The sequence below is a fragment of the Carassius carassius genome, chromosome 9 (assembly GCF_963082965.1).
Source record: "Carassius carassius chromosome 9, fCarCar2.1, whole genome shotgun sequence".
NCBI lineage: Eukaryota > Metazoa > Chordata > Actinopteri > Cypriniformes > Cyprinidae > Carassius > Carassius carassius.
This window is the reverse complement of record NC_081763.1, coordinates 20775922-20798965: the sequence shown is the minus strand read 5'-3', so window position 1 is coordinate 20798965 and position 23044 is coordinate 20775922. Positions and strand designations below refer to the sequence as shown.

Here is a 23044-nt window from a genome sequence, read left to right as displayed (position 1 = left end):
ACATTATTTAATGTATATGCTCCACCAGGAGACACTAAATCCCTTTTTAAGAAAATATTTGATTTAATAGCTACAGAATCCTATGGAACCCTTATATTTGGTGGGGATTTAAATGTGCAACTTCAGCCTGGACTTGATACAACTAATCCTTCCAAAAAGAAAAACTCAAATACTAAAATGGTTATAAGAATGCTTAAAGAACTGGGTTTGATGGATATATGGAGAGAATTACACCCAAGAGAGAAACAATTTACATTTTATTCTGCAAGCCATTCTATGTACTCAAGAATTGATTATCTATTTATGTATAACTCAGATAGACATAAAATTAGAAATTGTAATATTGGTACTAGGGATGTATCAGATCACACGGGGGTATACCTTACTTTACATTTAGAGAATCAACAGAAAAATACACTTTGGAGACTTAATACGAGTATCCTGATTGATACAGCGATACAGAAGCAGATTGAGAATGAATTTGAAATGTATCTCCAATTTAATGATAATGGGGAAGTATCTCCAAGTACCCTGTGGGATGCCGCAAAGGCTGTAATTCGAGGCAAAATTATTGCTCTAACTGCTTTTCATAAAAAAGAGAAACAAAAAAGATTATTAGCTTTACAGGAAGAAATGAAAAACTTGGAGCTCAGACACAGCAAACAGAGAGATCCACAGATACTGATTCGGTTAAGAAATGTTAAACGAGACCTAAATGGAATTTATGATGAGGAAATACAGAGACAGATCAAATTTGCTAAACAAAGGTATTATGAAACAGGACCTAAAGCAATGAAACTTCTATCTTGGAGGATAAAGAAACAACAGGCAAAAAATACAATTTATAAAATTAGAAACACTAAAACCCAAAAGGTATGTAATAGATTAAAAGATATTCAAAAATCTTTTGAATTATACTGCAAGGATTTATATACTCAACCTCATAGGGCCAATACTTCAACTATAAAAAGATTTTTAGATTCTTTAGATCTTCCATCTTAATTATATATTAAGAATAGGTGAAACCCCTCGGTCATGGAGAGAAGCGGTAATTTCAGTTATTCCAAAGGAAGGGAAAGATAAGAAGGAATGCAGTTCATATAGACCGATATCAGTCCTAAATGTGGAGTATAAAATATTTGCTTCAATTTTATCTAAGAGATTAGAGGTTATAATCCCTGAGTTAGTGGATCTTGATCAAACTGGCTTTATACAAAACAGGCAAACGCAGGATAATATAAGGAGAGCATTGCAAGTAATGAGTCATGTTGTAACAGAAAATATAAGCGCAATGTTGATGAGTCTGCTGAGAAAGCTTTCGACTCTGTGGGATGGGATTACTTGTATCAGGTATTGGCAAGATTCGGGTTTAATAATGACAGTTTTATTCAATGTATTAAAGCATTATACTCCTCACCAGTAGCTAGGATAAAAATTAATGGTCACTTGTCTGAAACAATCTATTTGGAAAGAGGAACATGTCAGGGCTGCCCCTTAAGTCCGGCTCTGTTTGCCCTGTTCATTGAGCCTTTGGCCCAAGCAATAAGAGAGGATTCAGAGATAAAGGGGATCTCGATTAGGGGAGATGAACATAAGATCTGTATGTATGCAGATGATGTCCTGTTGTTTCTGACTAATCTAAAGTCGAGTATTCCTAAATTGATGACCCTTTTAAAAACATATAATTTATATTCTGGGTATAAAATAAATATACAAAAAACTCAAACCCTTATTTATAATTTTAGACCCAATCTGCATATAAGACGACAATATGATTTCAATTGGAAATCTCAGTCAATAAAATATTTGGGGATAACTCTAACAAAAGAAATAGCGAAACTCTTTGAAAGTAATTATGGTCCTATTAATAAAGAGATTAAATCTGATATTTCTAGATGGACTCTGCTCCCATTAGACATGAGTAATCGAATAGAAATAATTAAAATGAACATGCTACCACGGATACTTTATCTTTTTCAATCACTGCCTCTGGAAGTATTGCAAAGACAATTTAATGAATGGGATGGTATGATTTCAAGGTTTGTCTGGAATGGTAGAAAACCTAAAAAAAATAAAGTTTAAAACTTTACAGTTGACAAAAGAAGAGGGAGCGCTCTATCATGTCTCCAAGACTATTATTATGCAGCTTTATTATTATGAAACCCTTAGTTAGTTGGTGTATACCAAGCTATGAATCAAGATGGAAAACCCTAGAAGTTTCACAGATAGAAACACCTATACAGTCGATACTTGGGAATAAAAAACTAGCTGAAAGGAGCTATAACAGATTGAGTACTTGGACTGTATTTTCACTGAGGGTATGGTTCAGAGTATTGAAGAAACTTAAATTAGAAGATCAAACTGGAGTTTTAAGTTGGATTGCATTTGACCCAGGTTTTGAGCCGGCTAGAGTAGATGAGAGATTTAAACAGTGGGTTTGGAGAGGTATCACATCTTACTGTTCAGTCATCTCTAATGGGAAATTACAGAGTTATCAGACACTTTCAAATACATTTGGACTAGATAAGCAGGATTTTTATAGATATTTGCAGGTCAGAGATTATTTTAACAAGAAAATTAAAAGTACACTGCCAGAATATCATAATTTAATTACAATATTTTCAAATGCGTACACATTAAAATATAACAAAAAGCTGGTTTCTAGATTGTATGGAAGTATGCAAGCTTCCAAGAATCATTCAACAATATACATTAAACAAAACTGGGAGAAAGAGTCTGACTTACAAATAACAGATGAAGACTGGATAGACATATGTGTGATACAGACAAATACCACAAATTCAAGATCCTGGAGGGAATTTGAATGGAAGAATTTAGTAAGATTTTTTATAACTCCCAAATTAACAGCACTTCATACAGGCTCACAGAGCCGTGGCTTTTGTTGGAGGCAATGTGAAACCCCGATGGCTAATCACTATCATATTTTCTGGGCATGTCCAAAAATAAAATTATTTTGGCAAGGAGTAGTGGCAGAGATTGGGAAAATATTGGGAGTAGAGGTTGATTTTTCGTTCACTACTATATATTTAGGTAAAATACCAGGAAATATTGTAGACAAGGATAAATACTTATTAAAAATATTGTTAACAAGCGGTAGGAAAGCAATAACCCGTAAATGGTTGCAGATTGACCCTCCAACGAAGGATCAATGGCTAGGGATCGTAAACGAAATATACAGTATGGAGAGACTAACATTTATATTAAGGCTCAAATTCGACAAATGTAACAAGTTGTGGGAAAAATGTATTATGTATGTAAACCATTGAGGAAACTGTGATATTGTATATCAAGATGTTGGAATTATTTTGTGTCTGATATTGTAACATCCGTGATAACCTTGTGTTCTTTGTTCCAATTAAAAAAAAAGAAAAAAAAAGAAGCAAATTCATTGTCTGAGATCCATTTTTGCTCTCAACCAAAGGATAAAATGTCCCTCAGTTCATTTTTCATTTTTACAATTGGATTTCTCTGCAATTGTTCATAATAAATATTATTTCCTAGTTGTTTTTGTGCTTCAATAATATATGAACATTTATCCATTACTACAACTGCACCCCCTTTGTCAGCAGGCTTTATTATTATCTGCTCATTCTTTGTTAGAGAATTCAGTGCATCTCTTTTGCGTTTTGAAAGATTATGTTTTATTCAGTTCTGTCTTTTGTCAAACATGTTGTCTACGTCATGAGAAACCTTTTTGGTAAAAGCAATCAAGGTGTGATTAGAACTCATAGGCATAAAGTTTGACTTAGGCTTAAAATGTCTCTTGGCATCATGAGTGGTATCAAAGTTCAATTCAGGTGTGCTGTTCAAGAGTTTATTCGACTGATGGTACCATACCTTCAAATGAAGGTTTCTGTAGAACCTAAAAAGGTCCACCTTAGTTTTAAATGCATTAGCTTCACTTGTAGGGGAAAAAGTCAATCCTTTTGATAGCACATTCACAGAGTCTTGAGTTAATATATTTTTTGAGATATTAATTACCGTGCATTCTTCTTTTGGTTCCGAAGATTCCAACGTGGTTTTTGAAGAACTTGACCGACCTTTCCCTCTTCTGGTTTTTTTCTTCTTCCTCCTCCCTTCCAAGTCGATTTTCAACCTCAAACTGTTGAGTGTGTTTGGTCCTCCAAAAAATCCTCGGACATGTGTGTAACATCAGATTCCTCTCCACTTGTACTTAGGTTGAAGGACACAAATCGTTGACAGCGTTGTGGTCTTGTAGTTTCTTTCCATTGGTAGACGTTGCCATCTTTGTAGTCTCTCTCATCCCTCTTGATTTTTTTCAGCTTATACGGTTTTAACTCCATAGTAAATTTTTCCAAGCTTTCTTTCAATTTATTTTCAAATGTGATTGTTTGTATGTCATCTTTTTTTTTTTTGATGTCTCTTCTCTCAGTTCACGTATTCTCTCCTGCACTTGTTCTCTTTCTTTTTTTGTTTTCTCGATGATTAACAAGATGAGATCAAGAGAGCATTTATTTAGGATGGCCTCCCACTTATCTCGGAAAGCAACATCCTCTATACCAAAAGAGGGAAATTTCTTGATGCTCAGCCCCCTTGGAATGCGTTTTTCTCTCCAATAGTCCGACAAGATTATGGTATGCCAATGTAATCGAATGTCTTTCTAAGATAGTCTCTTCAAATCAGAATATAAATACGTGGGGGTGATATTTTAAAACAGTTATTGCAACGTGAAACCTTTTGGATATGGAGTTTCAAAGCAATGGACTATCCAGGATTAAATGAGGAGATAGATTATAGACCTTTTCTGTGATTTTGTAATATTGTTCTATCCTGTGACTACTCTTTTCATATATATTGTATGTGTGTATGCATATGTATGCATGAATGTGTATTCATGTGTATGCATGAATATATGCATGCTACCTGTTGCTTGTGTTTTTGCTTACATTGTGACCAACAGCTTTATTGCTGAGAATCATGTGAGAGGCGTGCCCTAGTAATATATGCATGAATGTATATGCATGCTATCTGTTGCTTCTTTGTTTATTATTGTGACCAACAGCTTCAGGGTTGAGAACCATGTGAGAGGCGTGCCCTAGCAATGTATGCATGAATATATATGCATGCTCTCTGTTGCCTGTGTTTCTGTTTATTATTGTGACTAATAGCTTTAGTGCTGAGAACCATGTGAGAGGGGTGTCCTAGTAATTACCTGCAGACCTTCAATACTGATTGTCAGCACCTGCGTGTTTGCTTCTACCTGTGTGTCTTTGTCATTATAAGATCAGTTTTTTATCTGCTTCACTATGCCCTGAAGAAGGCCCCATGCCGCTACGCGTGGGCATTTTAAAGTTGTCCATTTAGGACATGTCATTTTTGCAATAAAGACATTTTAATTATGGAGTGCCTCGGCTATCAGAGATTTATTTTCTCTACACTGCCTCTTAAGATGTTCATCTTGAATCTAAACAGATTTTTAGAAGATAAAAGAAAAATCAAAAATTTTGACCCATACAGTGTATTTTTGGCTATTGACTTAAGACTGGTTTTGTGCTCCAGGGTCACATATGTTACATTTACTTTCCCATGAGGCCAAAGGAGAAGAGTCATGCATGCATAAATAGCAGAGAACTGTGACACCATGATAATGCCAAGATGGTAGATGTAGTGTGCATGGATTGGATTTATACTACATATGTATACTTATAAAATATAGTTCTCTTACGAGAGCTCTCTCGTACTGCGTCTTAGCTAAGACGCTACGGGAAAAGTCTCTTTTCACGAAATACTGAAGCAAAAAATTATCCTTAATTTTGTATTTTTGTAAAGCGCATTTGCAGCAGTACACAGCCATAGGCGAGACGGCTCGTTCGCTCATTGGCTTGTTCTGCGGCAACTGCACAGCCTATCGAGCGCAGGCTGATGCAACATCAGACTAATAAGGGCGCTTCGCGCCCTTCTTGCCACTTCCCGCCGAAACGGGTGTGGCCCAACCTATAAAAGGAGCTCGAAAAGGCTGACTCACCTGATTTTTCATCTCTTCAGCGAAGCTCACGCATCGCTGGATCACGAGGAAGCAAGCGCCGTCTGGAAGAGCATATCAGCAGGACGAGCCATCCTGAAGCCGCTGGCATCGCCGCCTTCCACTGCCGTTCCTGCTGCGCTATCCGGCGCCCATATCCTTTACATCCTTGCTCTGTTATATCCTGTGTGTGTGTTCGCCCTGCGACGCACATTCACAAAAGAGCTGCGTCTTTTTAAAGATGCCCTCGTGCGGCTCGTGCAGAGCCCAGCTCAGCGAAGGAGATCGTCACGTCATCTGCGTCTCCTGTCTGGGTGAAGACCATGCAGCGCTCGCTCTCGCTGATGGCGGATGCCCTCATTTCGAGTTGATGCCTATGGTGACTCTGAGGACTCGCCTGGCATCCTTCTCGAAGCCTGCATCATCCGCTGCCCCGCAGCGCCGTAAGAAGCGCCGCTCGCAGCGCCTACCAGAACCGCCTCCAGCTCGGCCGAGCTCGCCGGTTCCCTCCGCTTCGCCGGCCTCCACTGCATCGCTTCCCGATGCTCAGCGTCTGCTGCTTGCCGACGCGTCATCTGAGGAAGTGGATCTCAGGCCCGCGTCGGAGGAAGAAGACATGTGCTCTCTGCTTGCTTCGGGCTGTGAGGGTTGGGCAAGCTCCGTGGATCTCGCGCCCGCTGGTCAGAGGCCCAGCAGACGGGGGGACATCGATAAGGAGCTGATGCGTGTACTCTCGCTGGCCGCAGCGAGCCTCGGCCTCGAGTGGTCTGCACCAGCGCCCCCTTCATGTTCCTGGCTGGATGGTAGCTATCTTCCGGATGAGCGCTCTTTCTCAAGCTCAAAGCACGCCCCTTTTCTTCCTGAGCTTCACGAAGAAGTGGCGAAAGCTTGGGACGCTCCATTCTCTGCGAGAATCCGCTCATCTGTTTCGCCAGCATTCTCCACACTGGACGGTGCTAAGAACAGAGGCTACCTGTCACTTCCACCGGTGGAACAGGCTATAGCAGCGCACCTTTGCCCGCCCTCTGCTGGACGGCGGACTAAGGCGGCGTTGCCATCCAAAGCCTGCCGCATGACGTCATCGCTGCTCGCACGGATATTCTCTGCTGCTGGGCAGGCTGCGTCTGCGTTACACACCATGGCTACGCTACAGATTTTCCAGGGCGATCTTCTCCGCAAGCTGGATGAGATGGGACCTGAAGCGATCTGTCTCGCGGATCTGAGGAGTGCTTCGGATCTCTCCCTCCGCGCTACTAAGTCCTCTGCACAGGCCATGGGACGGGTTATGGCTTCCGCTACGGTGGCTGAGAGGCATTTGTGGCTGACGCTTTCTGACATCAAGGAGTCTGAGCGCGCTGCGTTCCTTGACGCGCCGCTAACTCCTGCCGGCCTCTTCGGATCTTCCGTCAACGAGTTTGTGGAGAGATTCGCCGAGGACCAGAAAGCTTCGCAGGCGTTCAAGCACTTCTTGCCGAAGCGCTCCAGTTCTGCAGCTAGACGCTCTAGACCGGCCCCACAGAGCTCTCAGTCACGCCCACCGCCTCCTGCTGCGTCATCGCGACAGCGTCAGCAACGCAGCTCGGGACCCCGTTCTCGCTCTTCAAGCCGTTCTCGCTCTTCAAGGCCCCGCGCCGCCAGAAGCCAGAAGCCCTGAAAGCATCCTAGCACTGCTGGGAAAGCGCCGGTGTTCGAGTTCCACTGCGGCCGAGCTCTCACCCAAGCGCGCCGCTGTTGCAGTTCCAAGAGTTGTGACTGCCTCAGTGTCTTCTGCAATGCGCAAGCCTGCACGAGTGCCCGCTTGCCTGCACACAAAAGACGTTATCACGGCTACCAAGATGTTTCACAAAAAGAGTGTTTTTTCTGGTGTTCCGGCCACGGCCGATGGTGCTATAAATGTTGTGACGATGCCCACCCCTCAGTGCCCATCTCCACATGTAAGCACAGCCCTGCACACAGGGCCTGCGCCCATAATGTCGACTCAAGTCGGTGGCGCACACTGCATAGTAAGCGTGCCCACTCCTCAGTGCCCACAATTACTATGTCACACACATCATGTGGTTTCTGTAAAAACGAAACCCGTGCACGCTCGTCCGGCCACGGCCGATGGTGCTATAAATGCAGTGACGATGCCCACTACCCAGTGCCCATCTCCACATTTAAGCACAGCCCTGCACACAGGGCTAGCGCACATAAGATCGACACAGATCTGTCGAGCGCGCCGCATAGTAAACGTGCCCACTTCCCAGTGCCCACATACACTATGTCACATACGGCGCGGGGCTTCTGTAAAAACGAGGCCCGTGCACGTACATTCTGCACAGGCAGACAGCGAGTTGAAAGTGGTAAATGTGCACACATGCAGCCCACGGTTACTCACAGATATATCGAGTCCCACGGAACGGGGTCGAGGAAGAGCGATTTGCCCGCTGTGATCAGCGCGCTCCCCGCCTCAGATGCGCAGCACACTCTAGCGCTGCCGTTGCCCAGTCAACAGAACGCGTTTCGCATCCAGCCCTTAGCCATTCATGCATATGCATGGTCAGCGCTTCCAGGGGTTTTGGATTGGGTGCTAGGCATTATAAACAGAGGCTACTCGCTACAGTTTTCTCGACGCCCACCACGCTTTTCAGCGCGCGTCGAAACTACGGTCAAAACAGAAGTAGCACACATACTTCGTGCCGAAATATCAAAACTGTTGAGCAAAGGGGCTGTAGAGCCTGTGTCTCAAGCTCAAAGCGAGGGGGGGCTGTACAGCAGATACTTTCTGGTGCCCAAGAGAGACGGGGGTCTCAGGCCCATACTGGATCTAAGACAGCTGAACAAGGCATTGATGAAACGCAGTTTCAAAATGCTCACGACCAGGAAGCTCCTCGCGCAGATTCGCATAGGGGACTGGTTCATGTCAATAGATCTGAAGGACGCTTATTTTCAAATACAGATAGCGTCAAACCACAGGCTATATTTGAGATTCGCCTTCGAGGGCCAGGCATACCAGTTTACAGTCCTGCCATTCGGCTTGTCCGTAGCTCCTCGTACGTTTACGAGGTGCATGGATGCAGCGCTCGCTCCTGTCAGACTCAGAGGCATACGAGTGCTGAATTATTTGGACGACTGGCTGGTTCTGGCCCGATCACGACCGGTGCTCGTGGACCACAGGGCCGTTTTACTCGATCACCTCGAGAAGCTCGGCCTCAGTGTCAATTGGGCGAAGAGTTCGCTGATCCCCAGTCAGACGATCCTGTTTCTGGGTATAGTTCTGAACTCGTGTTCCATGACGGAACAGCTGTCACCACGCCGCGCGATGGGCATTCAGCGCGCAGCGAGTTCTTTCCGCTGCGGCGCGACCGTGTCGCTCAAACACTGTCAAAAGATGCTGGGTCTCATGGCCTCAGCATCTCCGGTTCTGCGGCTGGGCCTGCTCCGCATGCGCCCCCTGCAGTTCTGGCTGAAGGCTCGGTACCGATCAGGTGTAAGCCTGGGGACTTCCCCGAGTGTGAAAATGGTGTCGACGGACGCCTCCACTTCGGGATGGGGAGCCTGCTCGAAGGCAGACCGTCCTTTGGCCTATGGTCAGAACGGGAAAAGCTCCATCATATCAACTGCCTGGAAATGCTGGCAGTGGAGAACGCGCTGACGCGCTTTTGTCCCGTTATCAAGGATCACCACGTCGTAGTCCGTTCGGACAACATGTCCGTGGTGTCCTACATAAATCGCCAGGGCGGTCTCGGCTCCCGAAACCTGTGCAGGCTGACGGAACGCCTCCTGGTTTGGGCTCAGCGCAACGTGCGCTCGCTGAGAGCAGTGCATGTGCCTGGACTGCAGAATCTGGGTCCCAGGCTGTCCAGAGGCAATGTTCCTACGGGCGAATGGTCTCTACACCCGCAAACAGTCCGGCTGTTGTGGGAGAGATTTGGCATGGCGGAGGTGGACCTCTTTGCGTCCCACGAAAACGCTCACTGCCCCGCGTTCTTTTCCAAGAATGAAAGCGCGCTGTCACAGAGATGAGCGAACGAGTACTGCGTTCTCTGCCGTGCGTACGATTCACTCTGGTTCGCTTCGGCGATGAAATAAATCAGGTGAGTCAGCCTTTTCAAGCTCCTTTTATAGGTTGGGCCACACCCGTTTCGGCGGGAAGTGGCAAGAAGGGCGCGAAGCCACAAAGCGAACGAGCCGTCTCGCCTATGGCTGTGTACTGCTGCAAATGCGCTTTACAAAAATACAAAATTAAGGATCATTTTTTGCTTCAGTATTTCGTGAAAAGAGACTTTTCCCGTAGCGTCTTAGCTAAGACGCAGTACTCGTTCGCTCTTCTAGAGAGAACCGAGGTTACGTTTAGTAACCGAGTACGTTTTAACTGGTCAAGAAGTTTTTCATTAAAGCATGAAGAAATTTTAAATACTTTGAATAAAAAAGTAGCCAGATTGGTCCGATTCATGGCTTTTACAGGTTTTTTAGGGGTGGGATTACATGGTACCTCATGATATGATACGATACGATATGATATGATATATAGCCCATGATAACAATAATATCACGGTACATCACGATATCTAAATATGAAAACAAAATGCCTGTTAAAAAGGTTAAGAGCAGGTTTTCTCTCTTTATTCAAGTACAAACTGCTGAAAAAGGCAGAAAAAAATTAAATTCTATATTCATTTACTCAACCTCTTAAATCACTTTAAGAGCTGCATGCATCCAATATACAACTGTTTACATTCACTTTAGACATAACTAGCTGTGTTTATAAGTAAACCATGTGTGTTTTTGACAGTATTAGCACACTCAGACGTGAAAGATAACTTAGTCCAGTAATCAGGTGCTATTTGACAGGCTAGAGCATGTCATAGAGCATAGAGCAATATAGAGCATGTCAAAACAGCAGACAAATTAAATGTTTCACTGGCAAGACATTAAAACACATTGAAATAATAGAGTTCTTGCATATGGCATACTCTTTGTTAATTTTGTTTGTCCCATCAATGGTATGAAAGCTGAAGTGGGTCCAGACTTTGGACTTATACATGGATGAGGGATCTATGATTGTCCACCATTCTGTTAAAAACCTCTTTTTCTTAGGTTAGTTAACTTATGTTCACATTTCCCTCATCCGTGTGTGGAGCACCACTTTAAAGTAGTGACGTGCTGGGAGCAGGGAAATCTATTAAGAGCGCCTTATTTCATTAATCAAAATATCGATATTTAGCTCCAAAATATTATTTCTCATATCGCATTGACAAGGACAATGATATATAATGCTCTATCGATATTTTATTTTTTATTTTTTTTTATGCATGTGCCTATTGATTTCTGGATGATGCAGTTAAATGATTGCTTGCTATGGTTTTGCCTTGAGAGTTTTGTTCACAATTCAGATTTTCTTTTTATGTAACCCCTGGTGAAAAATGCTAGTTTAGACAGACAGAGAATCGAGAAGTGGCTGAGAGTGAAGCAGAAATGTATTTTTCATAATTACACCGATTCAAAGAGCAAAGCCATTTCCCGTAACTGCACAGCGCCATTCATTCTCCCTCCTGTTCCTGTGTGTAGTAATTGTAATGATGTGATTGAGCTGGCATTCTACGTTCACTCTTAACCACAATAACAAAAAAGAGCTCTGGGCCCCCGTGTGGACGTGCTTCCTATAGCTGTCACTATAGACTGGGTAATTTGTTGATTTAAATGGTTGTATAACTCAGGGGCCAGAGACAAAATTAGCAGAGAAGAAGACTCCAGGAGGAAATCTGAAGCGGAGAGGTTATCGTCACCACAGCTATCTAACACACAAAGAGAAGGATAGACAAAAAGCAGAAGAGTGGAGGAAGGAATGAAATAGAAGAGATTTTTGTACTCACATCTGATGCAGGACCCTTATCTGCTCCGGGACAGGAGAAGGTGACGAATTCATGGCAACGCTTGTGCACCACAAAGCAGCAGACTGAGAGAAGGAAGAAGAGAGAAACAGACAGATTAGAAAAACAGTGAGAGTCTGAGAGCTCATGCCGCTGACAGACATACATCTACTATGAAAAAAGATCCTATTTGATTTCATGTCAGGCCCTTTGACCCAACCTGAGCCAACACCCAACACCCCTCACATACATTGCATCACAATATAGCACTTTATGAGGCCTAACTACAACCATTTAACAAAAAGTGGTACTTGTGCTCCATGACTGCTTGTTTATTACATAATTATTTGCTTTGAATTGATTCCCAGTCTGTGAGCACATCACAGTTGAAACAAAAGAGATGTGTGTGTGCTATAGGCATTTAAATGTTGCTTGGTGTAGCGTTCATGTTCCACACATCACCACCGACTGCAACAATTTTTTCTGAAATAAAATAAATGGCAATTAATTCACACATTAAATTTGCTAACAAAATAATAGCATTAATTTATGTCAGTTTTGGAGCTGTCAGAAATTCCCTTCATTCAATGAACTGCAATAATTCACTGCTTTTATTACAGTCTTGGAAATATCACAAAGTTTTATTCATTTAAGATATCAAAATGGTCCATAAGCACAATTTTTTTTTTTAACTGCTACAAAAACAATGTATGATAAACAAAAACATAATTTTTGCTTATTTAACTAGCTTAACCAGCAGTACTGGATGGCAAACATTTTCTGGTCTTTCAACATAGGTTCATAAACATTCACAACTTTAGAACAGCACCATACCAGTATAAACCAGCATGCAATTCATGTTGGCCTAAATCTTTTCCACAAAATGAGGACACATTTCCATTTTTGTATTTAATCTAGCTATATATACACTCACACAAAATATATATGCGTGTGTGTATATGATAACATTTAATTCTGTTTTTTTTAAATACAATATAATAATTAGTGCATATGTGACAACAATTTAGTATCACTACTGTGCTGTATGAATGCTTATCACTGCCTATGTTTGTGCCTGGTGTTTCACTGAATATAAGTAGGCAGTAGACTGTACTGTATACACTACACTGTAAGCAGCATGCCAATCTGCATCAGAACTATAGAAGCTGAAACAACTATGCAAATGATGTGCTGTGCTGGACTGTAAATACAGCGGCCCTCTGTTCACATTACTAATGCCCCTGGCACCTCTACAGCATGACATAACCAAGTCATCGTAGGGACATCCTTCTTCCTGCTGCAGGTTAACAAACCTATTCACTGAAGGTCACAGTGTGTATTTGATCTTTAGTGTAAATATCGCATCGCAGGTTAAAGGCGCTTTCATATGGGAAATGACATCATGTCTCTCACGTTCACTCTTTCAGAATCTGCACTTTTAGTCTAGCAGCTCTGGCCAAAACACAACTTCAGACAGGCTGAACAGCCATTGTCACCCACACACTCCAAATACTCCAGTGAGAAAAGAGAGATAAAGAAACAAAAACAGATTTGGAAGAGAACTGAAGCATATGATTCAGTAAACTTTGCTCCTTCCATCTTTGTGTCCGAAACAAGTTAAAAAAATAAAAATAATAATAATAATAATAATTAGATATTCAGGCAGGACCTTGTAACAACAATTTTCCTCCCACTCTTTTGAGCATGTACATCTTTTTGGATTGAGAACTGGGTAACATAACACCATATTTCACAATATTCTTGCAGTTAAAAATAAATAAATGATGGTGCTACACAACCTTCATCAGGCCCTTGACTGGCTCTTTTGCAGATCTGTGGAGGGACCAGATCACTATAAAAACAATAATGTGTTAACGTGCAGTTTTACAGTCCATTAACCCCGCTTTTTCTTGTTAAATTTTTTATTGAATAAACAGAGAAAAAACACATGAAACAAGCAGAATCACATCTTTTCAGATTTTTTCTTGATAGTACTATGATACTACTAAGAAAAAAATGTAAGAAAAAACATTTATGTGGTAAATATGACAATGGCAGTACTTGTACAGCTGAGAGTATAACCAAGAATTTAGGGAATTGAAGTTATAAATGGTTGCCATTTATCATGCCATTTGATTTTTAAACTTCTATTTAGAAGTGCATGGAATTGCTTCAAAACAGAGTGCTGAATCCTGTGTATCTAAGCCAAAAGCAGAAAAAAACACGATAGATTTTCATCTTGCCTTTTGGCAAACACCTCCTTTTTTGCCTCTCTTTTTAGTGCTCATAAAACAATTGTGATGTGCTGGCTATGATCAGCACTTGAGAACGGTCAACGCCACTTACCTTTTTACATCCTGCAGTGTAAAATTAGGCTATGAATCGTGGGAAGTCGTGGCCTAATGGTTAGAGAGTCGGACTCCCAATCGAAAGGTTGTGAGTTCGAGTCCCGGGCCGGCAGGAATTGTGGGTGGGGGGAGTGCATGTACAGTTCTCTCTCCACCTTCAATACCACGACTTAGGTGCCCTTGAGCAAGGCATCGAACCCCCAACTGCTCCCCGGGCGCCGCAGCATAAATGGCTGCCCACTGCTCCGGGTGTGTGCTCACAGTGTGTGTGTGTGTGTTCACTGCTCTGTGTGTGTGCATTTCGGATGGGTTAAATGCAGAGCACAAATTCTGAGTATGGGTCACCATACTTGGCTGAATGTCACTTCACTTTCACTTTTTTTTTTTTTTACTTTTCACAACACAACTAGCACCAGTGCAGTCTACATTAAATGATCGTACTGATAGATGGCAGTCAGTACCTTAAAACGGTTTCCAGATTGGAAACAAAAATTAAAACATTTAAATTCTGTAGCTTTGTAAATTTCCACAGCAGTGGTTGACAATCCATGCCCCAGTTTGAGATCAACTCTCATTCATACAAATTAAAACAGAAAACAAAAAACAAGAAAAAAAACACAAGACTGTTTATAATTAACAATAGTTCCTAATATTTAAATATTTATATAAATATATCTCTCATTATCTACCAAGAGGTCTAAACGTTCAGATACAGGAAGTTCCTCTTCTGCTCCTGGTGAGAGATCAAAGATCAACACAAAGGTGAAGTGCAGACTGCCATCTCCAAGCAGCTCAGTTAAACAGCCTCTCACAGGGTCTACTGAGCATACACTTACATAACGGCCACCCTGATGGAGAAGGATCAGGCCCAGTAGGAGTTTCCCTGACTCGTTCTCTATCTAGCACTCTTAAAAGGTCAGAATGAGAGAAAGGCTCATGTAACAACCCACGACCCTTCACAGCGAGACTGATCTGGCCCTTCATAATTAAACAGCCCATTAAATATCCATGCCATGCTAGCGGCTCAGTGCCTATCAAACACATCCATGCCGAACACCCTTTTAAGACACCAAACATTGTACCGGCAGATGCTGATCAGAGACAAATTCAATTAGCTCAGAAAATTAGGAGCATTAGTCCTCTCCTGCTAATCAGTCGGTCGCTCACAGACAAACAGCAACAGTGTGCACCCACGTACTCGCACACTCAAACGCGCACACATACATGAGCACGCCCACACAAACACACAAGCACTCGACTTCCAAGCATATCTGCCTTCTGGACAACTGCAAACCTTTAAAAAGAGCCTCCAGTTATAGCAAGCCGCGTCTGGCCAGAGAAGCCGTGATTTGAATTCACGGGCATGAGAGATGTGCGAGTGATCCCGGAGATAACTGGGAACATTCATCTTGATATTGAAATTGACTTTGCTGTCAGGGAGGTGCAGATAAGGAGGAAGGGGTGCTTGTTTACTAGAGCTGGAACAGCATGCAACAGATATTCCTAATGGTGCAACATCATTAAGGCTTCATGAACACAACAAGGTGTTAGAGCTGCTAAATTGAATCGAGCTGAAGGAAGGGAAAGATGAACACTTAAAAACAACTTGACTTTCATCTTGAAAGTCAACTTGACATATTCATCAATGACGATGAATAGATTTTTTCCTTTCAAAAGCATAATGTTTTTATGAAACTTTCAGTTTTCACAAACTTGTGGCAATGTCAAAAGCACATACACTGAACCACAGAGGATGGACGTTAGCTGTGACATTAACTGGAATAGCTGGGCTGATCCTGCACTCAGTGCTGATGGGACTGTTAAAAGTGAGGCTTCACCGAGATGAACACATCTGAACATCACAGCAGCACACTCACTCACACACACACACACACACTCCTGCTGTCCGCCACACAAAATCAACAACAGATGCATCTTACAGAGCCATTACTTGCTCTCCACATTTTTTTTGTTCATTAACACTCTCAGTAATACTGCACACACACTCCACTGATGAAGTGTCTGCCAGTGGACTGGAGTGGAGCCATTCCTGACAACAATCCGCTAAATGAGAGGATGACCGGCATTGGGGGAGCTTGACATTTTGAGATGCACGTTTGTCTTATATACACATACTTATACATATATATATATATATATATACACATACATATATATATATATACATACATATATATATACATATACATATATATTTATACATATACATATATATATTTCAGATAAATTATTATCATTTAATAAAATCCTATAAACAAAACGTTATATATATTATATTGCACTTCTTCCAAGTATTGTAATGTTTTCAAATGTTTACTGTGTTTCTGCACCATGACATCTCAGTGTTTCTGTTATTAGTGTCACAAAGCTCTTGAGGGCTTCCTGTGTTTGATGTTTGCAGTAGTGCAGTCCTGCACATTCACACATCACCTTAACCCACCAGCGAGTGGGTGGATCTCACACACACACACACACACACACACACACACACACACACAGAAACATATCTTAACACAACAATCATGACCATCACTGCACTTATTCTTTTTTTCTTTATTCCATCCAGTTCTAGACATGAAAACCCCATGCAAGCCACACAACACACGACACTGAGACATTGCAAGCCACACAACACACGACATTGTCTGATATCCCTTCAATCCCATATGGCCTTTATATAATTCAGCTGCAGAGAACTCAATCAGTGAGGCTTCCACCCACCAAACATTAGGCCACTCAATAAAGGAGCAGAACAGTCGCGAAAGAGAAATACTCTTTTTTTTATATATTTCGATTTCATTATCCTCCTCTTTCTTTCTCATCCCCTCTCTTCAATCTACGCACAGGCTGGCGCTTGCTTTGCCATTCCAGCTTTACACTGCCCTGGCAGCGGTGGCCGCATGGCCAATCAGTCGCATACCAATTAAACCTGGCGTTCGTTCCTTTTCTCCCTCTTGCTGTCTTTCTAATCTTTTTCATTTCGGAGACATTACAGAGAAAGACATATCCACACACACACCTCATCCAGTCTTCAGCCATGGCGGTGCTCCCACCAGCCTCGGCGTTCCTTCTTCCTGAAATCTAGATAATGAGAAAGAATGGCTTTCACTGCTAAAGACTCTCTGGCAGCTGATGTCTGTCACAGCCTTGGCAGAGTGGGTTGAGCTGGCTGAGAGGGAAGTGGAGCCCAGGGCTTCCTGTTAGAACAGGATATACACGCCAGAGACACTGCAAGCACCTGCGTCTCTCAGCTCAGGAGAACAGGTTTTTATCTGAAGATCTGGGGCTACAATATCATAGCTGATGACTGTGGCTCTTGGTTATGTTTTTAAAACAGGTTATTTAAATATACCCCTAGAAGCAATGTTTTTTTATTATACTGTGCACATGGCACAGACAGCCTTTCTCTGAAAGGAAGTCAATTATGACTATAGCTAGCATGATGGATTAAGACAGCTTCAGAGAGTTTTACCTTCGGTTTTTGTTTGATTCGTCTTTCTGTTTCTGAATCATCTGCTTGAATTCCTCCAGAAGGTCCAGCAAGTATTAAATGACAATAAGGGAGTAAGACAAGTTTTTACTGCATTTTTGATTACTTAATGAGGATAAAAGACTTTTAAAATGTTTTTAATAATGTGAATCACTTCTTTATGTTCCAGAATAAACTGATTCACAAAACAGAAAATGACCAAGCTTCATAATGACAGATAAGAACATTCGAGGAAAGCATTGCCTACCAGTTTAATACAGCCTTTATCAAATTTACTGGATCTTGATTTGAATAACATAGTAGGACTCAATGCACTAAACAAAGCAAAGTTGTCTTTGGAAAGTTAATTGGGGTCATGGCATCCCTTCAGCAACGTGTGATCACACACTGAATGAGAGATTCTCACAGAGGAGAAGAAACCTTTCAACTGACCTTCCATCCACTAAAACAAGTGATTCTCACTCAAGCTCGGGAACATTAAGTCAAATAACAGAACAACAATGATGGAGAGAGAGAGAGAGAGAGAGAGAGAGAGAGAAGTGACAGTAGACAGGCAGCGAATGCTCTCTTTTTTTCCAACAGGAGATACGAGTGATTGTTCACAAAGAAAAAAAAGATATTTGATTTTCACCTTTTCTGCCTGTGGTAATGGGAGTTATGCAAGTGAGTAGGGCCAGCCTACGCACAAAATAAAAATACCACGGCCCGCTGAGCGCTACGCTGACTTACAGAGATGCAGGGATGAGGTCAGTGAGTCAGCCGTCAATCCACAGCTGTCCTCAACTTCTCCTCTCTCACTAAACACACACACCAGCCTCCACCTCCTCTGTGCTGCGGCCTGCAGCTAAACACACTTTGAGTGCTGTAAACATGGTGTAGTGCACTAGCACTCTGCCCTGCACTAGATAATGCCAGTTACAAACGTGATAAATGAATCTGAATAATTTCTGAAGTTGACAGAATGATGACTAAGTACGCTATCGGCAAGTTTAATGAGGTTACGTGTGAAATGTGCTTCACTGTACAAGTACTATAAGAAAACTAAGCTAAAGCAAAAACAAAGAGTAAGCTAAACTGTTTGTATGTTTATAATACACTTAATAATAATAAAACAAATGATTACCTTTGCTGAAAAGACTAGCATATACTGTGTTTTGGATACTGCACCCGAATATGGGATACTGGTGTTCTTAACTAGTTTCACTGGCAACACTTCACAGCATTAAACATGTTGGTTGGTCAGCATTTGCGATAGCAGACGACATGTCTGTGCTGTTCCATCAGCCGAACCACCACCAAATTATCACAGACCAGCATAAGCCAACTGGTCTGAGCTGGTGTTTTTTTGCTGGCACGTCTCAAAAACTTTTAAGCAACATATAAGCATTGTTGGGCATCACAGGCAGTGGTGGAATGTAACGAAGTATTTGTACTTCGTTACTGTACTTAAGTAAATTTTTACGTATCTATACTTTACTTAAGTAAAAAAAATAATGCATACTTATACTTTTACTCAAGTAGATTTTTCAGCAATTATCTGTACTTTGTACTCCACTACATTATTAAAATGCGTGTCGTTACATCCTTCCGAATCTTGCATAAAAAAAATTTTGGTCGACTGACGTTTTGGCGTTGCTGGCCAATGCACGTTGAAACAGATCGGAGATCTGATTGGTCAAAGAACTCACGCGCGCAGTGCGCGTTTTGAAACAACACAAGCGGAACTGATGTAAATCGAAGAAAAGGACACGGTGGACACCAAATATCAAACATGGACGAAGAGCCAACAACGTCAACTGAGCTTGAGCCTGTGCCCTGCAGCTCTGATTCTGAGAGACATCCCTGGCCTTATTTAAGCAAGTTATTTGAATTTAAAGGTTCAAAGAATGACTCCTGGTGTTTTCAATGTGTCAAGTGCCTACCTCAACGCAAAGAACTGTTGGCGTTTAAAAACTCCCCTTTAAATTTGAAGAAACATATAGAGGTAAGACATGCAATGCTAGTTATTAATATTTAAGTTACAAACTTGCTATGACATGGTGCTATGACTGTTATAGAAAAACGGATGTCAACATAACAAAAATATCACACCAGTATAATATTTGTTTGACGTAAGTTAGTGGTACCCTAACAGGGCAACTTCTTTAGCTGGTTATTAGCACAGCAGGGATGATAGCTTGCTAGTACGTTACATTTTTGGAGATGAGCAAACTACTGCTATATCTGTACATTCGTAGTTGGCTAAAATAGCTGTTTGTTTTGACTCGATGAAAAAATGTTCAAACTTTTAATACGGCGTCGGCCCCTAGCTTCTTTACCATTCAACATTGGGTATTTAGTTGACATTCACAAGTAAGCATGCAGGCAAAACTATATCTTGGTTTGATTCGATTGTGAACAATTTTGCACTATGACAGTTGTTTTTCGTCAATATGATGACATTTTTTAGAATTTGCAAACATATATATATATATATATATATATATATATATATATATATATATATATATATACAGTACAGGCCAAAAGTTTGGACACATTACTATTTTTAATGTTTTTGACAGAAGTTTCTTCTGCTCATCAATCGTAACATCTGCCTTTATATTGACTTCATTGTTTTTCACATAGGTTCTGTTTGCCCTGTTAATGTTAGGTTGATCAGAGTTCTAAATAGCAATATTGCTTGCATGTTTTAAGAGAAGCACTCACCCCTGTCAAATTTTGTTTGGTGCTTATTTTTTTCTCATTCTAATGTGTTATACATTATTAGCCTAATGCTTTTGGATTTTCTGTAATCAATGGAGTATAAGCCTCAAATGCAGTTTTAGCTACGTTTTCCCCATGCAGGCCAAGGTAAAGGACTAAAGCAACTGTTGTTGAGCAGAATAAACTGGTCATACAAATTTGATTAAAGTGTTCAGAATAACACTCACCTGTGTACTTTTGAGTTTTTTTTACTGCTCTTAATGGTATAGTAAAAATAAAATAAATTGTATGTCATAATTGGCTTAGCTTAATTATTATTTAATGAGTAATAAGTAAATAACCAGATTTTTACAGTGTCAGTATTGCACAACAACTCTTTCCAGTACACAATAGATATTGTTTGTGATTGTTACAATTGAACAGCCCAGACATTGAGACAACTGATTGTACTTTTACTTAAAAAAATACTTTAAAGTAAATTTAAAAGTATGTACTTATGACTTTTACTTAAGTAAGATGTTGATGTAGTAATTATACTTTTACTTAAGTATATATTTTGCAGGGTAGTTGTACTTTTACTTAAGTACTAAACTTAAGTACTTCCTCCACCACTGATCACAGGAGAGGTTTACTTATCAGTGTATGCTGTTAGCTAAAATGACTAGGCAGTGGGAGTAACATGTTAAGTAAATGAGAGATTACTCAGGTTTCCAGGCTTAAAGGGTTAGTTCACCCAAAAATGAAAATGACACCATAGATTACCCACTTTGAAGTCATCCTAGATGTATATGACTTTCTTCTTTCAGACGAATCCAGTCGGAGTTATTTTAAAATTTGTCTTTGATCTTTCAAGCTGTTTGATGGCAATCAGCGGGTGTTGCATTGCATCGGTCCTTGAGAATTTTAATAAAAAGAGCATCCATTAAAAGAAAAGTGTCTCACACGGCTCCGGGGGTGAAGAAAGCCTTCTGTAGTGAAATGATGTGTTTTTGTAAGAAAAATATCCATATTCAAACTGTAATAATCACTTTAATCTAGCTTGTGCTCACTGTTGTAAAATGGAAGCAGTCCGGGTGGATGATGCACGAGGTCAGCACTGCGCATGCGCCGGTGAGTCTCGCGAAAACAAACGTATGTTAACAGGAGCAACGGAAGCAAAGTTTCCTTACTTTAGCAAAGGAAAACCAGTTTCCTCTTGGCTTACAGCGAAATCCTCTGACATTCTTCTTTGCAAATCCTCATTTTGTACTTCTCATTAATGACCGTTTTGATCTCTCTGCTGTGTTTCAGCGTGCGTCACTTCTGAGCGGTGCATGCGCAAAGCTGACTGAAGTAATCTAGATCAGCTCATAATAGTCAGCTGTTCACCAAACAGACATTGCAGAACACAACAGAATAGTTTAGTGTGTCCAGCGAAAGGGACACATTAAACGTGACATGAAATCAAACAAGCTCTGTCCTGTCACCAATAGTGATAACCTTACACTATTGTCACTTTTTTTTCAGAAAATCCTCTGTAACTTTGTTATTGACAAGAAAAATTATACTTTTATGTCAGAATAACGTTAATTTAGGCATTAAAAAAAAGGCATTAAAAAAAAGGCATTAAAAAAACGTTAATTTACAGAAAAATAGATCGGAAATCTCTCTCTTTCCTGTTATATGAAGTCACAAACATGACAAAAGCACATTTCACCACTCTTAATCAACATAGATGTCTATATGCTGAATGGACAAACACTTGCCCACAGCACAAAATTGTGCATAACACACAAAAGACAAAAACTAATGCAATTACAACAAAACTGCTATGCAGCGAGACAAAAATGTACAAAAGGATAACAGCTAAAATGAGCATTTCAACAAATCAGTCATCTCATCATGAACAGTTTCTATCTATTCAACACTGTAGCATAAAACATTTTTACACTGGAGTCACAGGGTTGAGTTCTGAGGGAGTGTGTGTATGGTGTGTGTTTGCCCCGTGACAGGCCCGTGTCTCCACTCTACCCATCCCATCTGTTTGAAGAAGCCTCTCCACTGACTGCTTGTGTATCCGCTGAAGAGTCTCTCCTTGCAGCTTACCGCCCACTCCGGACCACGACCCCTGCTATACCTGTCCCCCACACAACCCTTCCTCCGCCACCCACACACACACACACACACACACACACACACACACAGAGAGACAGCGAAATGGACAGAAGCAAACACACGACAGATGGACGGATGATAATGCAGAAGTGAGAAACAGCAAAAAGAATTCAAATAATACAAAAATCTCTGTAAAACATTCCAATAGCTGATGTAACAAGAACAAACAATGAATAATATATTTATTACAGTATTTATTAATCTTTGTTAAAGTTCATGCAAATGTAATTATTCTTTGTTAGTTCATGTTAATTCACAGTGCATTAACTAATATTAACAAGAACAAAGTTTGGTTTTAATAATGCATTAGTAATTTGAAAATGTCAGTGTTCTGTTCAAAAAGGTTTTACATAATTGAAGCCATAAAACAAATACAATTAAATGAATTATAAATAAATTAAATTCAAATAAAGGAATAAAATAAATAAAGCATATTTTTTTAAATAGCCCAATTAATCAACCAGTCATA

At 41.0% G+C, this 23044-nt stretch overlaps 1 protein-coding gene across 2 annotated transcripts in view; it reads right to left on the bottom strand.

Annotated features, from left to right (window-relative positions):
* The window catches only part of prkcbb (protein kinase C, beta b), a 143432-nt gene that overhangs the window by 103527 nt on the left and 16861 nt on the right, over positions 1-23044 (bottom strand). For both annotated transcript variants that reach the window (XM_059558362.1, XM_059558361.1), the window contains exon 3: positions 11860-11942. In XM_059558362.1, the coding sequence (XP_059414345.1) occupies positions 11860-11942 (83 nt within the window). The remainder of the gene's footprint in view (positions 1-11859; positions 11943-23044) is intronic.